Here is a 25,082-nt window from a genome sequence, read left to right as displayed (position 1 = left end):
ACATCTAGTGTCAGCCTTAAGCATTCCCAACCCAAACTGTGTGCAGTTTTGGTCATCACGCTACCAGAAGGATGTGGAAGTTTTGGAGAGAGTGCAGAGAAGTTTCATCAGGATATTGCTTGGTCTTGATGGCATTGGCTATGAGGAAAGGTTAAAAAGATTGGGATTATTTTCACTGGAATGATGGTGGTTGAGAAGAGATCTTATAGAGGTCTAAAAAATTGAGAGGCATGGATAAGGTGGATTGAGACTATTACAAGGAGACACAGGTTCAAGGTGAGGCGGGGGGGAAGGTTTAAGGGGGATGTGCGAGGCAGGTACTTCATGCAGAGAGTGGTAGGTGCCTAGAACTCACTGCCAAAAGATGTAGTGGAAGCAGGCATGTTGGCAACATTTAAGAGGCTTCTGGGGGTTACACGAATAAGGAGAGAATAGAGTGACACAGACCAAATAAGGGCAGAAGGATTTAGTTAGGGCATGATGATCAGCACACGCCTGGAGGACTGAAGGGCATGTTCCTGTGTTGTACTTTTTTGTTCCTTGTTCCGTGTTCTATATAATATAGACTAATTTTGTCTATCCACACACGTGGAAACAGGCTCTTTGGCCCAACAAGTTCACACCAACTCTCTGAAGAGTAACCCATCCAGACCCATTCGCCTACCCTATTATCCACACCTGACTAGTGCACATCCCAGAACACTATGGGCAATTTAGCATGGCCATTTCACCTAGTCTGCACATCTTTGTGGGAGGAGGAGCGTGGAGGCGGAGGAGATTGGAGAGACACTAAATCAATACTTTTCATCAGTATTCACTCAGGAACAGGACACTATTGCTGATGTGGATATTGAGTCACAAGTGATTAGAATGGATGGCCTTGAGGTATGTAGGGAAGAGGTCTGGGGAATACTGGAAAGGATGAAAATAGATAAGTCCCCTGGGCCTGATGGCATTTATCCTAGGATCCTCTGGGAAGCTAGGGAGGAGATAGCAGAGCCATTGACCTTGATTTTTATGTCGTCATTGTCTACGGGAATAGTGCCAGAAGACTGGAGGATAGCGAATGTTCTTGTTCAAGAAGGGGAGTAGAGATAGCCCGAGTAACTATAGGCCAGTGAGTCTCACTTCTGTTGTGGGCAAAGTCTTAGAGAGAATTGTAAGGGATAGGATTTATGAACATCTGGATAGCAATAATGTGATCAAGGATAGTCAGCATGGTTTTGTGAAGGGCAGGTCATGCCTCACAAACCTTATTGAGTTCTTTGAGAAGGTGACTAAGGAGGTGGACGAGGGTAAAGCAGTAGATGTGGTGTATATGGATTTTAGCAAGGCGTTCGATAAGGTACCCCATGGTAGGCTAATTCAAAAACTACGGAGGTATGGCATTGAGGGTGCGTTAGAGGTTTGGATTAGGAATTGGCTGGCTGGAAGGAGACAGGGTAGTAGTTGATGGAATAGGTTCATCTTGGAGTGCAGTTACTAGCGGTGTTCCACAAGGGTCTGTTTTGGGACCATTGCTGTTTGTCATCTTTATAAATGATCTAGAGGAGGGGCTTGAAAGCTGGGTGAGCAACTATGCGGATGACACGAAAGTCGGTGGAGTTGTGGACAGCGAAGAAGGATGTGGCAGGTTACAGCGGGATATAGATAAGTTGCAGAGCTGGGCAGAAAGGTGGCAAATGGAGTTCAATGTAGCTAAGTGTGAAGTCATTCACTTTGGTAGGAGTAACAAGAAGATGGATTACTGGACTAATGGTAGGCTACTTGGTAGTGTGGATGAGCAGAGGGATCTTGGTGTCCATGTACACAGATCTCTGAAAGTTGCCACCCAGGTAAATAGTGCTGTGAAGAAGGCATATGGTGTACTGGGCTTTATTGGTAGAGGAATTGAGTTCCGGAGTCCTGAGGTCATGTTGCAGTTGTATAAGACTCTGGTGCGGCCTCATCTGGAGTATTGTGTGCAGTTTTGGTCGCCATACTATAGGAAGGATGTGGAGGCATTGGAACGAGTGCAGAGGAGGTTTACCAGGATGTTGCCTGGCATGGTAGGAAGATCGTATGAGGAAAGGCTGAGGCACTTGGGGCTGTTCTCATTGGAGAAAAGAAGGTTTAGGGGAGATTTGATAGAGGTGTATAAGATGATTAGGGGTTTAGATAGGGTAGACACTGAGAACCTTTTTCTGTTAATGGAGTCAGGTATTACTAGGGTACACAGCTTTAAATTAAGGGGTGGTAGGTATAGGACAGATGTTAGGGGTAGATTCTTTACTCAGCGGGTTGTGAGTTCATGGAATGCCCTGCCAGTAGCAGTGGTGAACTCTCCCACTTTATGGTCATTTAAGCGGGCATTGGATAAGCATATGGAGGTTATTGGGCTAGTGTAGGTTAGGTAGACTTTGGTCGGCGCAACATCGAGGGCCGAAGGGCCTGTACTGAGCTGTATTTTTCTATGTTCTATGTTCTAACCGGAGCACCTGGAGGAAACCCATGCAGACAAAGGAAGAATGTGTAAACTCCACACAGACAGTCACCTGAGGCTAGATTTAAACCCTGGTCCCTAGCACTGTGAGGTAGCAGTGCTAATTACTGAGCCACCATGCCACCCCAAATGATTATATATTGTTTTGCTCACACATGCTGTTAAAAGAATTATGCCTGTTGTCAATTCAAGTCTCTTTAGAAATGTCCAAGATCACTTCTTGGGTAGAGTGTAGTTTAGGTTCAAGAAACATTTGAAGTAGTGTATAATTTGATAATTAGAACAGTTTGTTTTGTCCCCTAGCCTGGTTAGCACTGCTAGATCACATGGACTTACAGGGAAAACTAGTCATTTGAATACAGAACTGGCTAGAAGGTAGAAGACAGTGGTGGTGGAGGGTTCCTTTTCTCACTGGGTCCTATGACCACCGGTATGCCACAACAATCAGTGCTGAATCCAGTGCCTTTTGTTATTTACATAAATGATTTGGATGTAACATCGGAGGTATGGTTAGAACGTTTACAGATGACACCAAAATTGGAGGTGTAGTGGACGGCAAAGAAGGTTACCTCAGAGTACAATGGGATCTTGATCTGCTGGGTCAGTGGGACAAGGAGGGGCAAATGGAATTTTCTTGAGATAAATGTGAGGTGTTGCATTTTGGAAAGGCAAATCAGGGTAGGACTTATACACTTAATGGTAGGGTCCTGGGAAGTGTTGCTGAACAAAGCGACCTTGGAGTACAGGTTCATAGCTCCTTGAAAGTGAAGTTGCAGGTAGATAGGGTAGTGAAGAAGGCATTTGGTATGTTTTCCTCTATTGATCAGAGCAATGAGTATAGGAGCTGGGAGGTCCTGTTGCAGGTTGTCCAGGACTTTGGTTAGGCCATTTTTGGAATACTGTGCACAATTCTGGTCTCCCTGCTATAAGAAGAATGTTATGAAACTTGAAAGGGTTCAGAAAAGTTTTTTTCAATTCATTTGTGGGACAATAGACCCTGATGGGACTTTTATACGGGCATTTAAGCAGTGGTCAGGATGTGGGGCAGAAAATAAATCGGGAGATGGAAGTGGCATTGAAGGAAGGCACTATTACAAAAATCATGGGGATGTCAATATGCGCATGGACTGGGAAAATCAGGTTAGTAGGAGATGCTAAGAAAAGTTATTTGTGGAATGTCTGCAAGGTTTCTTTTTAGAGCAGTATATGGTATACCCCACTAGGTAATGGGTAATTCTGGAATTAGAAATGTCGTGAGACAGGTTCCCCAATTAAGTCTAAGGTGAGAAACCTCTTGGGGGCAGTGACCAAAAATATGATGGTATTCCCTCTGCAGTTTGAGAGCAAGAAGCGGGAATCAGACCTGACAGTATTACAGTTAACTACAAAGACATGAGAGAGGACCCAGCAGGAGTTGATTGGAAGGGGACCGTAACAGGGAAGACAGAGGAGCTGCAATGGCAGGTGTTTCTGAGATAATTCAGGAGGCACAGCAGAAATTCATCCAAAGGAAAAAGAAAAATACTAAGGGGAGGATGAAGCAATCATGGCTGACATGGGAACTCAGGGATAGCAGAAAATTAAAAGAAAAAGCATAAAATATGGTGACGGTTAGTGGGAAACTAGAGGACTGGGAAGATGTTAAAAACCAGCAGCAGATAACTAGAAAGAAATCAGGAAGGGGGAAGGTAAGATAGCTAGTGATATAAAATAAATTGCAAGAGTTTTTTTAGATGCGTACAAAAAGTGAGAGAGAGGCGGAGTGGACATTGGATAGTTGGAGAAGTAGCAATGGAGAACAAAGAATTGGTGGAGGAACTGAAAAGGTCACTGCATCAATCTTCATGTTGGAAGACACTACTGGCATATCAGAACTTCAAGAGTCAGGGCAAAGGTGAGTGTAATGGTCATCACTTAGGCGAAAGTATTAAGGAAGCCGAAAGCTCTGAAGGTAAATAAATCACCTAGATGTTTATTTTATTCATTTGAGGAACTTTGGCATTGCTGCCTGGCCAGCATTGATAACCCATCCCTATTTACCCTAAGAAGGTAGTGGTGAGCTGCCTTCTTGATTTGTTGCAGTTCACTTGCTGTGGGTTGACCTACAATGCTGGTAGAGAGGGAATTCCAGGAATTTGACCCAATAACTATGAAGGAACGGCAGCATAGTTCCAAATCAGGGTGGTGAATGGCTTGGAGGGGAACTTGCAGGTGATGGTGTTCCCAAGTATCTGCTGCGTTGGCCTTTTAGGTGGAAGTGGCCATAGGTTTGGAACGTGCTGTCTAACAATCTTTGGTGAATTTCTGCAGTGCATCTTGTAGATATTACACACTACTGCTACTGAGGTCGATGGTAGAGGGATTAAATGTTTGTAGATGTGGTGCCAATCAAGCAAGTTGCTTTGTCGTGGATGGTGTCAAGCTTCTTGAGTGTTGTTGGATCTGCATCCATCCAGGCAAGTGGGGAATATTCCATCGCACTCCTGACTTGTGCCTTGTAGATGGTGGATAGACTTTGGGATGTCAGGAGGTGAGTCACTCGCCGCAGTAACCCTAGTCTCTGACTTGCTCTTGTAGCCACTATGTTTTTGTGATGAGTCCAGTAGAGTGTCTGGCTAATGGTAACCCCCAAAGATGTTGACAGTGATGGTAATACTGAATGTCAAGGGGTGGTGGTTAGAGTGTCTCTTTATTGGTGATGGTCATTGTCTGTCATTTGTGTGCCACTTGTCGCCCCAAGCCTGGATATTGTCCAGATCCTGTTTCATTTGAACACAGATTGCTTCAGTCGCGAATGGTGCTGAACACTGTACAATCATCGGTGAACATCCTCACTTCTGACCTAATGACAGAAGGAAGGTCATTGATGAAACAGCTGTATATTGTTGGGCTTAGGGCACTACCCTGAGGGACTCCTGCAGAGTTGTCCTGGAGCTGAGATGACTGCCCTCCACAACCATAACCAATTTACAATGGAGTTGCCAGGGTTGGAGGTTTTGAGGTATAGAAAAGGCTGAGTAGGCTGAGACTATTTTCCCTGTAGTGTCGGAAGCTGAGGGATGACCTTATATAAGTTTATAAAATCACGAAGGGCATAGATGGCCTAAATAGACAAGGTCTTTTCCCTGGGGTGGGTGAGTCCAGAACTAAAGGGCATAGGTTTAAGGTGAGAGGGGAAAGATTTAAAAGGGACTTAAGGGGTAACTTTTTCATGCAGAGGGTGATGCGTGTATAGATTGAATTGCCAGAGGACGTAGTGGAGGCTGGTATGATTACAACATTTAAAAGGCAACTGTAGGTGTATGAATAGGAAGGGTTCAGGAGGGATGTGGGCCAAATGCTGGCAAATGGGATCAGACCTATTTAGGATATCTGGTAGACATGGACGAGTTAGACGAAGGTTCTGTTTCTGTGCTGTACAACTCTATGACTCTACGAATATTGGATTATTTGGGATAACTCATCTATAAAGAAATAAGTTTGAAGTATCTTGCTTTCAGAAAAGATCTTGCAGTACAAAACGTCGGCTATTTGGAAATTTCGCTAATGGCCTCCCAAATACTATAATGGTACCAGTGTGGGAAGCTACAACAATTACAAGAAAACAGTAAGTTTGATTTTCTTATTCAAATTACAAAACAAAGCATTCTAATGCACTTGTAAGTGCTTTGCTGTTTTATATTGTCAATTTTACTATGTTGCAGATTAATGAAAGGTTTGTGCTATATTTTTCATAAAGCAAGCCAAATGAACATTTTAAGACATTCTCAAGATCTGAATGCCCATTGATACATTTCTTGTTTGCAGTTCTTTCAGTTCTTTTGCCTTTTATTGCTCCATGTATTTGTCTTGTAAAGATATCAGTGCTTTCTCCTGGTATCATTTTTGCACCTTGATTCACACAAAGATAATTTTTGAACAAAATGTTGGTTAAAAGCCTTTGATGAATTTGATGATCCATTAAATGGTAATTGGTTTTTCAAAGGGTGTCATTAAACCCACTTTGGATTGTCAGTTCACTTACTCAAGTCTTGTGTCTGGACAGCAGAGAAGAGAAAATGAAGGTACAGTGACAGGATAGAATGAGGATGTCAATTTTATAAATTAACTTGTAAATAATGGAGTTGGGAGCTATGAAGTTGGTGAGCGTAGAGTTAACAGACATGTGGGATAAGAACATGCACAACAGTTGGAGTTCCTTTAATGCGGCTTGGTAAAATCATTGATGGAGTCAATTCCACAGATCATTTGAAGCATTGTACTGTTTGAGGGTGCGGTTACAGGTTTGAGAGAGCTTATGGAGTGAGTTGAAGGTAAATGTGAGGGTTTTAAACATTTGATATTGATTAAGAGGAATCCACTGTAACTCAATAAGACCAGGAATTCAAGAATGATGTGAAGGGACGAGGACACAGGCAGGAAGTGGAAGTATGTAGTCTTGATGATATTAAGAAATTAAGTTACTGGTTAGAATTGAGCGGAACTTGAATTTGGTTGTAAACTGAGGTCTGAATGAATAGTTGAGGAGAAAGAAAAATTTGGGGGTAAGGTAGAATTGAGCCATTGGTAAGTTTGTGTACATTCCTCAGCCTTAACATGATGTAAAACAAGTAATGTCATAGCAAAAAACAAAGAACTACAGATGCTAGAAATCAGAAGTACAAACAGAAATTGCTGGAAATTCTGAGCAGGTCTGGCAGCACCTATGAAGAGAAAGCAAAGTTAACATCCTGTATCCAGCAACCCTTCTTCAAAGCTGATTGTAGCTAGGAAAAGATTGGTATATATGCTGAAGATGGGTGGTCGGAGGGTAAAGGAGTAAATGATTGGTGGAGATGGAGCACAGTGAGGAACGAAATGGACAGTTCAGAGATTGACCAGTTTAAGGTGAGAACAGGATGGAAATTAGAAGTGAAATATTCCAATTCTGGATGACAGGGGGAAGCAACACCAATGATGTCATCTTTCACTCCTCCCTTCCCCTCCTCAATGCCTCTGTTTCCATTTCTGGGGACAAGCTTGGCCCCAATATCCTCTACCAACCCACCAACTCTCACAATTACCTTGACTATGTGCCCTGCTTCCTGTAAATACCATATTCCATTCTCTCAGTTTCTCCATTTCAGTCATTTCTGTTAGGATGATACCAGCTTCTTCACAGTGGCTCCAAAATGTCCATCATCTTCCCCAACTAAGGATTCCCATCACTGTGGTGGACAGGGCCCTTAGCTGTGTCCAACTCAACTCCCATACCATGCCTCATCCACAACAGCAATAGAGTCCCTCCTGATCTTCACTTAGCACCCCACCAGCTTTCACATTCAAAGGATCATGACACACCACTTCCTCTCCTCCAGCAGGATGCTGCCACCAAACATATATTCCCCTCCCCTCCCTTGTTGGCTTTCTGCAGGAATTATTCCCTCCGGGATACCTTGGTCCATTCCTCTTCCACTCCTAACACCTTCCTACACCCCCGTGGAACTTTCCCTTGCAATTGCAAAGGCTCACTAACCAAGGCCCCAGACATACATTCCAGGTGATGCAGTGGTTTACCTGTACTTCACTCAATTTAGTCTGCAGTTCACTACTCAGAATGAGTCTGCTGTACACTGGGGAGACGAAAGGAGACTGCATGATCATATTGCAGAGCATCTGCGTTCTGTCGGCAAAAATGAGCCTGAGCTTCCTCTTGCCTGCCACTTCAACACACTGGCCAACATCTCTGTCTCAAGTTTGCTGCAGTCTGGCAGAATGGCATCTCATTTTCTGCTTGGGGGCCCTGCATCCTTCATTGGTATTGAGTTCAGTAATTTTAATGACCGAACACCACCTCCCATGTGCTTATGCCACACACACCTGACCTTGTTGTCATATGGGCTGCTACTCCAACCAACCCATTGTCTGCTACTAATGGTTCCCATTGTCAGCTTTTGATTCTCCCAGGCTGACCTTAACCCATTCTTTTGTCTGTCCAACTGTTGTTCTGTCTCTCTGGGCTCCATCTCCACCTATCATTTACTCCTCTATTCTTTTCCACACCACCCTCGGTGTATATACCAACCTTTTCCTAGCTACAATCCATTCTGAAGAAGGGCCACTGGACCTAAAACATTAATTCTGCTTACTCACAACAAATGCTGCCAGACCTATTGAGTTTTTCCAGCAATTTCTGTTTGTGTTAGTGTAACAATGCTGATCACGTAATAGAGAGACAGATAGTACAAAATGGAGCTGCTTAAGTATGTATATGGAAGTTGATTCCAAGTGTTACAAAATTGAAAGCATTGGAATGTTCACTTGAAAATAGAGGGTGTTTTCTGACTATTAAAATAAATGCAAGCTCAGCTGCCCGAATGGAAATGGCTTGGGAGATGGGGTGTTCCAAAATAGATATATGTAACAATTGGCTCTTAATGGGATACCTGAGTTTTGGTTGCTGTTTTGACAATAATTCAGATTTTGCCAATTACTTTAAATTATGCCCAAGATACTAAACCCAGTTAAGTTTGAACTTGTTGCTTTGACAACATTAGACTAATGAGAAGAAACAATGTTGGGAGTATTAAAATGCAAACATTTTGAAAATTAGAGCGACTGCTACTGAACAGCAGAACAATTGCCGTAGAGCTAACTGCCCATCTAAAATCCTGTAAAACATACTCGCGGTAAAAAAAAGGAAAGACAACCCAGGGAAATCACATGAAGGATTGAAGACAGCGGAGAAAACGGAGACCGTGTGGACTTGAGATTAAGTTAATGCAATGTTCCATAATTGTGTTTCTGGAAAAGCATGTTAATAGAATTGTGTTCCGTTCAAGGAAAGAGTGTTCAGTTTGTTAATAGCTTTGTTCAGTGTTCTGTTAGGAAAATTAAATTGCTATTTTTCTTTAAATAGTGGAAGTTAGGAATTCTCTGTCACTAGAGTTTTAACAGATTACGAGGTGAGGCGAGCTTTTCTAGGTGTTTGGATTTAATTAACAGAGGGGTTCCACTTCTGCGTCATAACAGTATGGGGGCTCGTGTCCAGGATTTGGACAGATTTGGGGTATGAAAGATCCCAGCAGATTTAGACGCTTGGCAATTAATGTCCTAGACCTTTAAATAAAACTTAACGTTAGAAGGTTTGTTTTCTTTCGGTTACTTGTGGTTGGTTAAATTAAAGGTGAGGGGAAAAAAAACTCTAGCAATGTTAAGAGGTTTTGGGGTTTGAAGATCCTTCCCAAATTTGCTGAGAAGGTTTAGAAAGACTGAGGAAGGATATACTTTTAGAATCAGCAAACAGGTTAGATTAGATTTAACCAGGGACAAAAGGAAAGTTGAAATTGTAATGGAGTTGGTCAAGCTGTTAGGTATATTAGAGAAATAGATAAGTGCAGTGTAGTTAGAAAGCACTTAAATTGCAAATGAGGTGACTGGAGTTAGAAGATAAAGAGAAGATAAAGAAAGGGAGAGAAGGGTCTTAGCAAAAAGAGAGAAAGAGGGATAGAAAAAAAAGAAAGGGAGAAAGGATTCTTTGCTGTGCAAAAAGAAAGAGAGAGAGAGAATTTGAACTTTAAATTAGTCAGAAAAGTCAAGTTAACAGGATGGAGATGAAGGGAGAAGACATGTTAAAACATTGCCACATTCCGATGAGAAAGATGTTGAAGCCTTTTTTATTTCATTTGAAAAGTTGGCTAGGCAGATGGAGTAGCAAGAAAACTTGTGGGTAACGTGTGTTCAGACTAAGCTGGTAGGCAGGGCTAATGAGGTATTTTCAGTTCTCTCCGATGAGGAGTCAAGAGATTATGCAGATGTCAAAGAGGCTATTTTGGGTGCCTATGAATTAGGACCAGAAGCGTGTAGACAGCGGTTCAGAAAAACAACAAAGGAACCAGGCCAGACTTAGGTTGAGTTCGAAAGAATTAAACGAAGCAATTTTGATAGCTGGGTGTGGACATTCAAAATATGAACATAGAACATTATGGCACAGTAGAGGCCCTTCGGCCCTCGGTGTTTTCACAGGTCACCGCAACAATCAGTAGCCTATCTATCATACACTATTCCATTTTCATCAATATGTTTATCCAATGACCAGTTACATGTCCTTAAAGTTGGTGAGTCTACTACTGTTGCGGGCAGAGAGTTCCACGCTCCTCCTACTCTGAGTAAAGAAACTGCCTTTGACATAGGTCCTATATCTGTCACCCCACAATGTAAAGCTATGTCCCCTCGTGCCAGCCATCTCTATCCGAGGAAAAAGACTCTCGCTGTTCACCCTATCTAACTCTCTAATTATCTTACATGTCAAAAATTAAGTCACCTCTCAACCATCTTCTCTCCAGCAAAAACAGTCTCAAGTCCCTCAGCCTTTCCTCATTAGACCTTCCCTCCATTCCAGGCAACATCCTGGTAAATCTCCTCTGCACCTTTTCCAAAGCTTCCACATCCTTCTTGTTAATGAGGTGACCAGAATCGTCGTTCGGCGGCTGCACCAGAGTTTGGTACAGCTGCAGCATGGCCTCGTGGCTCTGAAACTCAATCCCTCAACCAATAAAAGCTAACACACTGTATGCCTGCTTAAAAACTCTGTCAACCTGGTGGCAACTTTCAGGGATCTGTATACATGAACACCAAGATCTCTCTGCTCATCTACACTATCACAAATCTTACCATTAACCCGTACTCTGCATTGTTGTTGCTCCTTCCAAAGTGAATCACCTCACACTTTTCCACATTACATTCCATTTGCCACCTCTCAGCCCAGCTCTGCAGTTTATCCATGTCCCCCTGTCACCTACAACATCCTTCAGCACTATCTACAACTCCACCAACCTTAGTTTCATCCGCAAATTTACTAATCCATTCTTCTACATCCTCATCTAGGTCATTTATATAAATGAGCTGAAAATGTGTTGCTGGAAAAGCGCAGCAGGTCAGGCGATGACCTGGGGTGTGCAGTGAGAGAGGGACTTACTGAAATCCTTGTACAGGGAGGAAGAGACCTTCTTCAAGGAAGGCATCCTTGCAAGAGGATTCGCAGTAGGTTAAAATCTTCCAGCAACACATTTTCAGCTCTGACCTCCAGCATCTGCAGTCTTCACTTTCTCCATTTATAAAAATGGCAGATAACAGTGGTCCCAAAACAGATCGGTGCAGTACACCACTAGTAACTGGACAGCAGGATGAAAGTTTCCCATCAACACAATCTTCTTACAGCTAGCCAATTTCTGATCCAACCCACTAAATCACCCTCAATCCCATGCCTCTGTATTTTGTGCAATAACCTACCGTGGGGAACCTTATCAAATGCCTTGCTGAAATCCATACATACCACATCAACCACTTTACCCTCATCCACCTGTTTGGTTATCATCTCAAAGAGCTCAATAAGATTTGTGAAGCATGACCTACTCTTCACAAAACTATATTGACTAAACCTCATCAACTTATTCTTCTCTAGATGATAAATCCTATCCCTTATAACATTTTACAACACTTTACCCACAACTGAAGTAAGGCTCAACTGATCTATAATTGCCAGGGTTGTCTTTACTTTCCTCCTTGAACAAAGGGACAACATTTACTATCCTCTAGTCTTTTGGCACTATTCCTGTAGACAATGACAATATAAAGATCAAAGCCGAAGGCTCTGCAATCTCCTCCCTGGCTTCCCAGAGAATCCTAGGATAAATCCCATCCAGCCCAGGAGATTTATGTATTTTCCTACTTTCTGGAATTGAGGGCAGCACGGTGGTTAGCACTGCTGCCTCACAGTGCCAGGGACCCCGGTTCGATTCCAGCCTCGAGCGACCGTCTGTGCGGAGTTTGCAGATTCTCCCCGTGTCTGCCTGGGTTTCTTCTGGGTGCTCCCACAAACCAAAGATTTGTAGGTTAGATGAATTACCATGCTAAATGGCCCATACTGTTCAGGGATGTGTAGGTTAGGTGTATTAGTCAGCGATAAATATAGAGTAATATGTTTGGGTGGGAGACTCTTCGGAGGGTCTTTGGATTTGTTGGGCCAAAGGACCTGTTTCCACACTGTAGGGATTCTAAGAATTGCTAACACCTCCTCCTTGTGAACCTCAATCTTGTCTAGTCTTGTATCCTAAAACTAAGTACTCTCCTCGACAACATTGTCTTTTTCCAATGTGAATACTGACGATAAATATTCATTTAGTGCTTCTCCTATCTCCTCGGACTCTGCACACAACTTTCCACTACTGCCCTTGATTGGCCCTAACCTTTCTCTAGTCATTCTTTTGTTCCTGATATATCTTTAGAAAGTGGAGGAGTTGTTTGCTTTCTTTAGCAGGTATGTACTATCCAGGGAGATTCAGTCAGACAAGGGACTAATTTTACTGCTGGGCTATTTAAGGAAATCATGGATACTTTAGACATACAACACTTTAAGTCAAGTGTATACTATTCTGAATCCCAGGGAGCCTTGGAAAGGTGGCATTAGACCCTGGAGAATATGTTAAGAGTATGCCATCAGGATTACCCCAACAATTGGGATAATGTTGTTGTGTTTATATTCTTTGCCATTAGAGATGCCCCAAATGAATTGACTCCGTTGAGTTCCTTTGAGTTAATATTCGGGCATAAAGTGAGAGTGTCTTTGAAAAATTGAAAGGACTGACGTCAGAGATTGCTCACTTGGATTATGTGCCTCTGGTAAGGGAAAGATTAAACAGAATTAGCTAAACAGCAGATGAAGAGGACACAGCATACAATGAAGCAGGAGGCAAATAACAATTCTAAAATTTGTACATTTTTCCATGGTAATGACATATTAATATTGTTACCAGTGGTAGGCGATCCCTTCAACACCATGTTTAGTGGTCCCTATCAAATTGAGAAAACGTTGAGTCAGGTAAATTATCTGGTAAAGATGGCAGATAGAAGAAAACTGTACTGGGTATATCATGTGCATATGTTGAAGCCTTATTTTAATAGAGACAGGGAACTGGAGAAGCAGGTGTCAGTTACTGCTCCGCAGAGTGAGGAATCAAATAGAGATAGTGTGGATTTTGATATGCCCAAGATACATTAGATGATGAGGAAGTCATTGAAGAATAGTATGGGATAGTGACCTATCCGTCTCAGGAGCAAAGAACCAAGCTGAAAGGTTTGTTTCTGCAGTTTGGGGGCATATGCTGGAATAGAATGGGGAGGAGTATTGTGTGCAATTCTGGTCTCCTTCCTATTGGAAAGCTGTTATGAAACTTGAAAGAGTTCAGAAAAGATGTACAAGGATGTTGCCAGGATTGGAGGATTTGAGCTATAAGAGAGGTTGAATAGGCTGGGGCTGTTTTCCCTCGAGCGTTGGAAGCTGAGGGGTGACCCTCATAATATCATGAGGGGCATGGATAGGATAAATAGACAAATACTTTTCCCTGGGGTGGGGGAATCCAGAACTGAAGGCATAGGTTTAGGATGAGAGGGGTAAGACATAAGAGACGTAAAGGCAATGTTCTCATGTAGAGGGTGGTACATAAATGGAATAAGATGCCAGATGAAGTGGTGGAGGCTAGTACAATTGCAATATTTAAAAGGCATCTGGATGGGTATATGAATAAGGAGGTTTGGAGGGGTATAGGCCGATGGCAGGTGAGATTGGTTATCTGGTCAGCATGGGCAGGTTGAACCTAAGAATCTGTTTCCATGCTGTACATCTCTACGACTAATACTATTGCGCATGAAGTGGAAGTAGGGCATGCCATTCTGATAAAACGATACCCCTACAGGCTTAATCTTTTCAAAGCTGCACAGGTCTGTAAGGAACTGAATGTGATGCTCAACGAAGGCATTTTTGAACTGAGTCAGAGTGAGTGGAGCTTGCTGATAGTGTTAGTTCTCAAACCTGACAGGTCTCAATGATTTGTGCGGACTATTGGAAGGTCAACACTAATTAAATCAGACTCCTATCCAATACCAATTGGAGGGCTGTACAGAGAATGTTGAACAAGTCACTTATATCACAAAGTTATTGGTTATTGGCAGGTACCTTTTATCAGAAAAAGCAGAAGATGTTTCTGCGTTTTAACCCCAAATGGGCTATATCAATTCAAAGTGATGCTCTTTGGAATGAAGAGCACACTAGCCATATGCCAACGATTCATGAAGTGAGTTGTGGCAGGATTAAGAAATTGTGCAGTTTATCTTGATGTGATCTTTAGCCAGTCACAGAAATTGGCAGGGGATTTTAACTTTCTAAACATCGACTGGGACCGCCATAATAGTGTTAAAGGTTTAGAGGAATTTCTTAATGCGTACAAGACAATCTTAGATTAGATTACTTAGTGTGGAAACAGGCCCTTCAGTCCAACAAGTCCACACCGACCCACCCTATTTCTCTACATTTACCTCTTCATCTAACACTACAGGCAATTTAGCATGGCCAATTTACCTAACCAGCACATTTTTGGACTGTGGGAGGAAACTGGCGCACCCGGAGGAAACCCACGCAGACACGGGGAGAATGTGCAAACTCCGCACAGAGAGTCGCCTGAGGCAGGAATTGAACCCGGGTCTCTGGCGCTGTGAGGCAGCAGTGCTAACCACTGTGCCACCCTGCCGCCCATAAATTTTCTGATTCAGTATGTGGATGTACCTACTAGAGAAGGTGCAAACTTGACCTACTCTTGGGAAATAAGGCAGGGTAGGTAACTGAGGTGTCAGTGGGGGAGCACTTTGGGGCCAGCGACTATAATTCTATTAGTTTTAAAATAGTGATGGAAAAGGGTAGACCAGATCTAAAAGTTGAAGTTCTAAATTGGAGCAAGGCCAATTTTGACAGTATTAGGCAAGAATTTTTGAAAGCAGATTGGAGGCAGTTGTTCGCAGGTAAAGGGATGGCTGAAAACTGGGAAGCCTTCAGAAATGAGATAACAAGCATCCAGAGAGAATATATTCCTGTCAGGGTAAAAGGAAAGACTGTTAGGTTTGGGGAATGCTGGATGTTGAGTGAAATTGAGGGTTTGGTTAAGAAAAAGAAGGAAGCATATGTCAGGTATAGACAAGATAGATCGAGTGAATCCTTAGAGCGTAAAGGAAGTAGGAGTATACTTGAGAGGCAAATCAGGAAGGCCAAACGGGGACACGAGATAGCTTTGGCAAATAGAATTAAGGAGAATCCAAAGGGTTTTTACAAATATATTAAGGATAAAAGGGTAACTAGGGAGAGAATAGGACCCGTCAAGAATAAGCAAGGCGGCCTTTGTGTGGAGCCACAGAAATTGGGGGAGATACTAAATGAATATTTTGCATCTGTATTTACTGTGGAGAAGGATATGGAAGATATAGACTCTAGGCAAATAGATGGTGGCATCTTGCAAAATGTCCAGATTACAGAGGAGGAAGTGCCGGATGTCTTGAAACGATTAAAGGTGGATAAATCCCCAGGACCTGATCAGGTGTATCCGAGAACTCTGTGGAAAGCTAGAGAAATGGTTGCTGGGCCTCTTGCTGAGATTTGTATCATCAATAGTCACAGGTGAGGTGCCGGAAGACTGGAGGTTGGCAAACGTGGTACCACTGTTTAAGAAAGGCGGTAAAGACAAGCCAGGGAACTTTGGACCAGTGAGCCTGACCTCTGTGGTGGGCAAGTTGTTGGAGGTAATCCTGAGGGACAAGATGTACATGTATTTGGAAAAGCAAGGACTGATTAGGGATAGTCAACATGGCTTTGTGCATGGGAAATCATGTCTCACAAACTTCATTGAGTTTTTTGAAGAAGTAACAAAGATGATTGATGAGGGCAGAGCAGTAGATGTGACCTAGGCGTTCGACAAGGTTCCCCATGGGAGACTGATTGGCAGAGGGTCGTGGTGGAGAGTTGTTTTTCAGGCTGGAGGCCTGTGACCAGTGGAGTGCCACAAGGATCGGTGTTGGGCCCTCTACTTTTTTTTAGATTAGATTAGATTACTTACAGTGTGGAAACAGGCCCTTCGGCCCAACAAGTCCACACCGACCCGCCGAAGCGCAACACCCATACCCCTACATATTACCCCTTACCTAACGCTACGGGCAATTTAGCATGGCCAATTCACCTGACCCGCATATCTTTGGACTGTGGGAGGAAACCGGAGCACCCGGAGGAAACCCACGCAGACACGGGGAGAACGTGCAAGCTCCACACAGTCAGTCGCCTGAGGTAGGAATTGAACCCGGGTCTCAGGCGCTGTGAGGCAGCAGTGCTAACCACTGTGCCACCGTGCCGCCCACTGTTGTGGTTCTGTTCGCCGAGCTGGGAGTTTTTGTTGCAAACGTTTCGTCCCCTGTCAAGGTGACATCCTCAGTGCTTGGGAGCCTCCACAGAAGCGCTTCTGTGATGTTTCCTCCAGCATTTATAGTGGCTTCTCTCTGCCGCTTCCGGTTGTCAGTTCTTGCTGTCTGCTGTAGTGGCCGGTATGTTGGGTCCAGGTCGATGTGTTTGTTGATAGAATTTGTGGATGAGTGCCATGCCTAGTGGAATTCCCTAGAGGCATGGCACTCATCCACAAATTCTATCAACAAACACATCGACCTGGACCCAATATACCGGCCACTACAGCGGACAGCAAGAACTGACGACCGGAAGAGGCAAAGCCACTATAAATGCTGGAGGAAACATGACAGAAGTGCTTCACAGGAGGCTCCCAAGCACTGAGGATGTCACCTTGACAGGGGACGAAACGTTTGCAACAAAAACTCCCAGCTCGGCGAACAGAACCACAACAACGAGCACCTGAGCTACAAATCTTCTCCCAAAGTTTGGTAGGATAGTTGTTTGGGGGACTTTAACTTTCCAATTATTGACTTGAACGATAGTATTTCCAGTACTTTAGATGGGTCAGTTTTTGTCCATTGTGCGCAGGAGCCTTTCTTGGCAAAGTATGTAGACAGGTCAACAAGGGGCGAGGCCACACTAGATTTGGTACTGGGTAATAACCCCAGCCAGGTATCCGATTTAGAGGTAGGTCAGGACTTTGGTGATAGTAACCGCAATTGGGTTATGTTTACTTTAGTGATGGAGAGGAATAGGTAAATACCGCAGGGCAAAAGTTGTGGCTGGGGAAAAGGCAATTACAATGCAATTAGGCAAGATTTAAGATGCATAGGATAGGGAAGGAAACTGCAAGGTATAGGTACAGTTGAAATGTGGAGCTTATTCAAGGACCAGCTACTACGAGTCCTTGATCGGTATGTACCGGTCAGACAGGAAGGAGGTTGTCGAGCATGGGGGCCTTGGTTTACTAAGCAAGTTGATCCTCTTGTCAAGAGGAAGAAGGCGACTTATATTAGAATGAGATGTGTTGGCTCAGTTAGGGCGCTCGAGAGTTACAAGTTAGCCAGGAAATACCTAAAGAGAGAGCTGAGAAGAGTCAGGAGGGGTAGTGAGAGGTCGTTAGCAGATAGGACCAAGGAAAACTCTAAGGCTTTCTATAGATATGTCAGAAATAAAAGAATGACGAGAGTAAGATTAGAGCCAATCAAACATTTGAAGTGGGAAGTTGTGCGTGGAGTCAGAGGAGATGGGGGATGTGCTAAATGAATACTTTTGTCCATGTTCATACTAGAAAAAGACAATGTGGTCGAGGAGAATACTGAGAGGAAGACTGCTAAACTAGATGGGATTGAGGTGCATGAGGAGGGAGGTGTTAGCAATTCTGGAAAGTGTAAAAATCAGTGAGCCCCCTGGGCCGGATGGGATTTAACCTCTGATTCTCTGGGAAACCAGGGAGGAGATTGTCAGGCCTTTGGCTTTGATCTTTGTCGTCATTGACTGCAAGAATAGTGCCAGAAGGCTCGAGGATAGCAAATGTTGTTCCCTTGTTCAAGAAGGGGAGTAGAGACAACTCTGGAAATGATAGACATGTGAGCCTTACTTCGTTTGTGGGTAAAGTATTGGAAAGGGTTATAAGAGATAGGATTTGTAATCATCTAGGAAGGAAGAAGTTGATTAGGAATAGTCAACACTGTTTTGTGAAGGGTAGGTCGTGCCTCACAAACCCAATTGAGTTCTTTGAGGAGATGACCAAACAGGTAGGTGATAGTATAGCAGTTGATGTCGTGTTCTGGATTTCAGTAAGGCGTTTGATAAGGTTCCCCATGGTAGGGTATTGCACAAAATACAGAGGCATGGGATTAAGGGTGATTTAGCAGTTGGATCAAAAACTGGCTAGCTGAAAGAAGTTAGAGAGTGGTGGTTGATGGGAAATGTTCATCCTGGAGTTCAGTTACTGGTGAGGTACTGCAAAGATCTGTTTTGGGTCTGCTGCTGTTTGTCATTTTTATAAATGACCTGGATGAGGGCAGAAAAGGATGGGTTAGTAAGTTTGCAGATTACACACAGGTTGGTACAGTTGTGGAGAGCGCTGAACGATTTTGTAGGTTACAGAGGGACAGAGATAAATTGCAGAGCTGGGTTGAGAGGTAGCAAATGGAGTTTAATGTGGAAACGTGTGAGGTGATTTACTTTGTAACAGGAATGCAGAGCACTGAGCTAATGGTGAGGTTCTTGGTAGTGTAGATGAGCAGAGAGATCTCAGTGTGCAGGTACATAGATCCTTGAAAATTGCCACCCAGGTTGATAGGGTTACTAAGAAGGCATACAGTGTATTAGCTTTTATTGGTAGAGGGATTGAGTTTCAGAACCATTCGATCATGCTACAGGTGTACAAAACTCTGGTGTGGCCACATTTGGAGTATTGCATACAGTTCTGGTCACCACATTATAGGAATGATATGGAAGCTTTGGAAAGGGTTCAGAGGAGATTTACTAGGATGTTGCCTGATATGAAGGGAAGGTCATCCGAAGAAAGGCTGAGGGACTTGAGGATGTTTTCATTAGAGAGAAGGTTGCAAGGTGACTTAATTGAAACATATAAGACAATCAGAGTGATAGATAGCTTGGGCAGTGAAAACCTTGGATGGCTAGCACGAGGGGACATAGATTTAAATTGAGGGGTGATGGATATAAGACTGATGTCAGAGGTAGATTCTTTACTCAGAGTAGTGGAGCACACTGCCTGAAACAGTAGTTTACTTGCCAACTTAAAAGCCATTTAAATGATCATTGCATAGGCATCTGGATGACAATGGAATAGTGTAGGTTAGATGGGCTTCAGATTGGTTCCACAGGTTGCCGCAACATCGAGGGCTAAAGGGCCTGTACTGTACTGTTATGTTCTGTGTTCTACAGCAGAGAAGACAGAGACTGTGTGAATTTGAGATTAAGGTATTATTTAATAATTGTGTTATTAGAACAGCATGTTAATAGGATTGTATTCAGTTAGGGGAAACAGTAGTCAGTTCGTTAATAGTGTTCTGTTCAGAATATAAGTTGTTATTGGAAGTTAGGAGTTCTCTCACTCAGTTAACTGATTTTAACTGATTATGAGGCAAAGCGAGCTTTTCTGGATGTTTGGTTTTACTTAACTGGAGGGTCCCACCTCTGTGCTGTAGCGCATGCATGTGAATAATGTCATTAAAGGGCAGTACGTAACCAAGGCAAAAGAAGAAGTGAACAATAGAGCTTTGTGACATTCCTTGGGTGACCATCTGAGGCCAAATGAAATCATTGTTGGAGGTATGCAAATAGAGGTGGGAGTGAACGTCGCAAGAGTAGTTTGTGGAATTAGTCAGAGGTCATATGACACCAAGTTAGAGTCCAGCAGGTTTATTTGAAATCACAAACTTTTGAAGTGCTGCTCCTTTGTCATGGTGAAGTTTGGTGAGATAAAGTGAAGTCAGGAAAGGATTGAATCAAGATAAAGGAACTAAGCAGTTGGTTTAAAAGTTGAAGTTTAAAAATCAATAGCTCTGTAATGTTCTTTTCTTATATTTTCCATGCACATAATGTTAGGATGTGGAAGTCCATAACAGAACTAAATACAATAATTATTCTTTGTTCAACAGTCGAGAGGAACATCACTCCCCATGGGTGTTTCCACATTGGATACCTTTAATGCAGGACTGGAGCTTCCTTTCACAAAGGTAATTCAGATAATTTCATTGTGAAATATATTACATCAAATCACTTCTTTATAAACTTGAACTGGACCCTAGTATGTCAACAAAAAGCTATCAGTGTATAAAATATAACAGTTAAATCACAAAATTCAAATTCAAAGTTAGTTGACAATCCCTTCTTCAACAGTTTTTAATGCCTTTTGTATATTCAATTTACTTTCAGTGCCCGCTCAATCTGTAGATAGATGATCATTGTAAACATTCCATTACCATAGGCAAAAGTGAGGACTGCAGATGCTGGAAACCAGAGTCTAGTGGTGCTGGAAAAGCACAGCAGGTCAGACAGCATCCGAGGAGCAGGAAAATTGACATTTCGGACAAAAGTACTTTATAAGGAATGGAGGCAGGAAGTCTCTGGGGTGGAGAGAAAAATGGGAGGGGGAGTGGTGGGGCTGTGGAGAAGGTGAATGGGGGTGGAGATGGAGGGGATAGGTCAGAGAGGAGGGCGGTGACCCTTAACTTGATAACAATTTATCTGATAAAGGCAATAGTTGCTGTTTCTGTTATCAGTCAAGGTATAGATTATAAGAGTAGGGAGGTAATTTTGGAGCTGTAAAAGAGTTTGGTTCAGTCACAGCTGGAGTATTTATGTTTTTGCATTATAGAAAGGATGTGATTGCAGTGAAGAGAGTGCAAGGGAGACTCTCAATGGTGCTAAGGATATAGGGCTGAAACTATAAAGAGGCTGGATAAGCTTTAGTTGTTTTCTTAGGTTGAGAGGGACCTGATAAAAGTGTATAAGATTCTGAAGGGCATTGGACAGAGTGAATAGAAAGCAGCTGTTCCCCTTACTGAAAGGGTCAGTAATATGGGGACATAATTTTAAGGTAAAAGGAGGTTTAGAGGGGATTTGAAGAAACATTTTTGCAACCAGAGGATGGTCGCGATCTGAAAAGTACTGCTTGGAAGAGTACTTGAAACAGGGAACCTCAAGGCGTTTAAAACATATTTGTATGAACACAGGAATACGTACTAACATTTGAGACCATTGGCCTAGTGCTGGAAAATGAAACCAGTGTAGATTTTGTGTAGCTTTGGCTGTGCAAACTTCTTAGGCCAAAGGGCTTGATTTGTACAATTCTATAATTCTGTTGTAGACTAATGGTTTATAAGGGTGGTTGAAGTCACAGTACCAGAACCCCAAGTGTTGCTGTTGAGTAAATGTGGAGAAAGTGACGACTGCAGATGCTGGAGAGTCTGCCGAAAAGGATGGCGCTGGAAAAGAGCAGCAGGTCAGGCAGTGTCTGAGGTGCAGGACAGTCGATATTTCATACATAAGCCCTTCAAAAGAATGCTGCCCTGTCCTGCTGTGCTTTTCCAGTGCCACCCTTTTTGACTCTGTTGAGTAAATGTCATGAGTAATGTCAATGTCTGTGAAGAAAGAAGCTTTACCTTTGGATTTATCCTCCGAACTACTTTTTGTACGTTGGTTCCAATTTCTATTTTGTACCTCTAACCACATTCCAAGTACCCAACTCACTTTAAAGCTCACAACTTAAAAATGCAAAGGAATAGCAACCAGGTTTATACAATCCATCCTCATAATTTAAACCTTGAAGCCAGTATAATTCTGGTGAACGTGTTGTGCCTGTTCAAAGTTGTTATATACATTCCTGAAGTTGGGGGAGGCAGAATGTAAATAGCTAGCGCAAGATGGGATCTAATCAAGCTCGTATAACTGAAGTATGAACTTTGCTCATTTGGAATTCAAACCACTTTCAGTGAAAGGCATCCTTAAGGAAAATTTGCAAGTTCAGATATGCGTAGGGGAGCTTCTGCTGCTGACCCTGGCAGATTTGGGAAGTAAATATCTGCTCCCAGGAGGACTAGTTCCACCATAGAACACACCATATGGCCTCCTCCTTTAGAGACTGCAATTTCCCTTCCCACGTGGTTAAAGATGCCCTCCAACGCATCTCGTCCACATCCCGCACCTCCACCCTCAGACCCCACCCCTCCAACCGGAACAAGGACAGAATGCCCCTGGTGCTCACCTTGCACCCTACAAACCTTCGCATAAACCAAATCATCCGCCAACATTTCCACCAACTCCAAAAAGACCCCACCACCAGGGATATATTTCCCTTTCCTCCTTCCGCAAAGACCATTCCCTCCGTGACTACCTGGTCAGGTCCATGCCCCCCCCCTACAACCCACCCTCCCATCCTGGCACTTTCCCCTGCGACCGCAGGAACTGTAAAACCTGTGCCCACACCACCTCCCTCACCTCTATCCAAGGTCCTAAAGGAGTCTTCCACATCCATCAAAGTTTTACCTGCACATCCACCAATATCATTTATTGTATCTGTTGCTCCTGATGCAGTCTGTTCTACATTGGGGAGACTGGGCGCCTCCTAGCAGAGCGCTTTAGGGAACATCTCCGAGACACCTGCACCAATCAACCACAGCGCCCCGTGGCCCAACATTTCAACTCCCCCTCCCACTCTGCCGAGGATATGGAGGTCCTGAGCCTCCCTCACTGCCGCTCCCTCACCACCCGACACCTGGAGGAAGAACACCTCATCTTCCACCTCGGAACACTTCAGCCCCAGGGCATCAATGTGGACTTCAACAGCTTCCTCATTTCCCCTTCCCCCACCTCACCCGAATTCCAAACTTCCAGCTCAGCACTGTCCCCATGACTTGTCTGACCTGCCTAGCTCCTTTTCCACCTATCCACTCCACTCTCTCCTCCCTGACCTATCACCTTCATCCCCTCCCCCATTCACCCATTGTACTCTATGCTACTCTCTCCCCACCCCCATCCTCCCCTAGCTTATCTCTCCACGCTTCAGGCTCACTGCCTTTATTCCTCATGAAGGGCTTTTGCCCGAAACGTCGATTTTGCTGCTCGTTGGATGCTGCCTGAACTGCTGTGCTCTTCCAGCACCACTGATCCAGATTTGGGAAGTTACATGCTACGTATGCTGATAAAATATTAAAGAAAAATTATGCATTCCTTAATTTTGTTAATGTTCTTACAACCACTATTTGGCACCAAGAAGTGTCTGACCTGACCAGGTGAATCTATTTTCTGATTGAGAGGAAGAGGCCATGATCTGATTTTGGGAATTCCAAGTGTTTCTTCTGTACCATTTACCTTCTATAAAGTTACAGCACATAAAGAGGTCATTTGGCTTGTCAAGGTCATGGCAACTGCTGCTAGTCCCACTCATATATTGTTTCCACGTAGCCATGCAAGTGTTCTATCTTTAGTTCCAAATGACATGCTTTGTCAAAAAGTTGTTGCTTCCTTTATTTTATGTAAACCCCTTGTAAGTTTGAGCACATTTTTATCAGATCTCCTTTTAGTCTTCTCTAAAGTGAATGACCCCAGCCTCGCAGTCTAACCACGTACTTGAAGTCTGTCATCTCTGAAATCATGTTTGTAAAGCTTTTCTGTTCCCTTTCTAAAACCTTTAGACCATTCTTAAAGTGTCAGGGCTAGAACTAAGATTGAACCAGTCTTTTATAATCAGTCCCTTTGTATTCATGCTCTTTGTCTCTGTTTATAAAATTCGGAATCTCATATGCCTTTTCAACCAATTTATCAACCTGCCCTGCCATCTTCACCAATTTGTAACTATAAAGCCACAGGTTCTGCTCGTGCATCACCAAAAAGCATTAGAAGGTTGAAAGAGTATAACTATTGGGAAAGTTTGAGTTCGTTTATCTTGAAAGGAGAAGAGACCTAATGGAGGTAATGTGTTTAAGTTAGATGAATAACAGAGATAAATAAATGAGGAAGAAAGGAATTGAATGACATCTTGATCAGTTTGGGTAAAATGAAATAGAGGGAAGCTCATACGGACAATCACTACTGGTAAAAGCCTGTTGTGTGGATCGTCATTTAAGAGTGCTAGAATCTTTTTTAATTCTGTGCATTTGAGCAACTAGGCTCTGTATGGGTAAAAATTGGCTGTCATATATTATCTGCACTGCTTTGTTCGTTTAGTGAGAAAGACAGCATAATTTGATAGCTACCTAAGTGTTTATGTTTTTGTCTTGATGTGAATTGCAGGAAAATCTAGAACAAAGAGTCATAGCTTGAAAATAAGGTGGTGCCCATTTAAAAAAAGAGAGAGGACATATTTCTTTCTAAGGGTTGAGTGTCTTTGGAATTCCCTTCCTCAAAAGGCAGTGGACACATATTCTTTAAATATTTGTAATGCAGAGCAGATAGATTCTTGATTACAAAGGAGATGAAAAAAATGACAGCAGGCTGGAAGGACCAAGTAGTGTACTCTGTTCCCTGTTCGTGTGTTAGTGAGTGAAGCAGCTGTATGTTTATTAACAATTCTATCATCTAATATTATATCACCCACTGTTTGCTGAAAGCAATATCAAAATATGAGTCACCTATTTAATTCCATCACATTCCTTATACAGTGCGATAAAATGATCCATATAGTTGTGCTTGGTCAAAACTTATAAAAACTCAATTCATGTTCTTTTAGTGAATCACTTAGATATTTGCCCAATGAAGGAATCTCACCATTGTTTAAAGTTAGAAGGGAAGGTCTTCGAGAAAACTCTGTAATTCAGAGACTGAGAAGGTAAGACAAATTTTCATTAACTAAGCAACAATGCTCATTTACTT

General features: G+C 43.0%; 1 protein-coding gene across 2 annotated transcripts in view; it reads left to right on the top strand.

Annotated features, from left to right (window-relative positions):
* Nucleotides 1-25,082, top strand: part of gtf3c2 (general transcription factor IIIC, polypeptide 2, beta) — a 147,463-nt gene that overhangs the window by 21,236 nt on the left and 101,145 nt on the right. For both annotated transcript variants that reach the window (XM_060851781.1, XM_060851791.1), the window contains exons 4-6: nucleotides 5,983-6,089; nucleotides 20,369-20,446; nucleotides 24,940-25,038. In XM_060851781.1, coding sequence (XP_060707764.1) covers nucleotides 5,983-6,089; nucleotides 20,369-20,446; nucleotides 24,940-25,038 — 284 coding nt within the window. The remainder of the gene's footprint in view (nucleotides 1-5,982; nucleotides 6,090-20,368; nucleotides 20,447-24,939; nucleotides 25,039-25,082) is intronic.

Source organism: Hemiscyllium ocellatum, chromosome 3, assembly GCF_020745735.1.
Source record: "Hemiscyllium ocellatum isolate sHemOce1 chromosome 3, sHemOce1.pat.X.cur, whole genome shotgun sequence".
Lineage (NCBI taxonomy): Eukaryota > Metazoa > Chordata > Chondrichthyes > Orectolobiformes > Hemiscylliidae > Hemiscyllium > Hemiscyllium ocellatum.
Note: the sequence above shows the minus strand (reverse complement) of the source record. Positions and strands in the feature narration are given on the sequence as shown.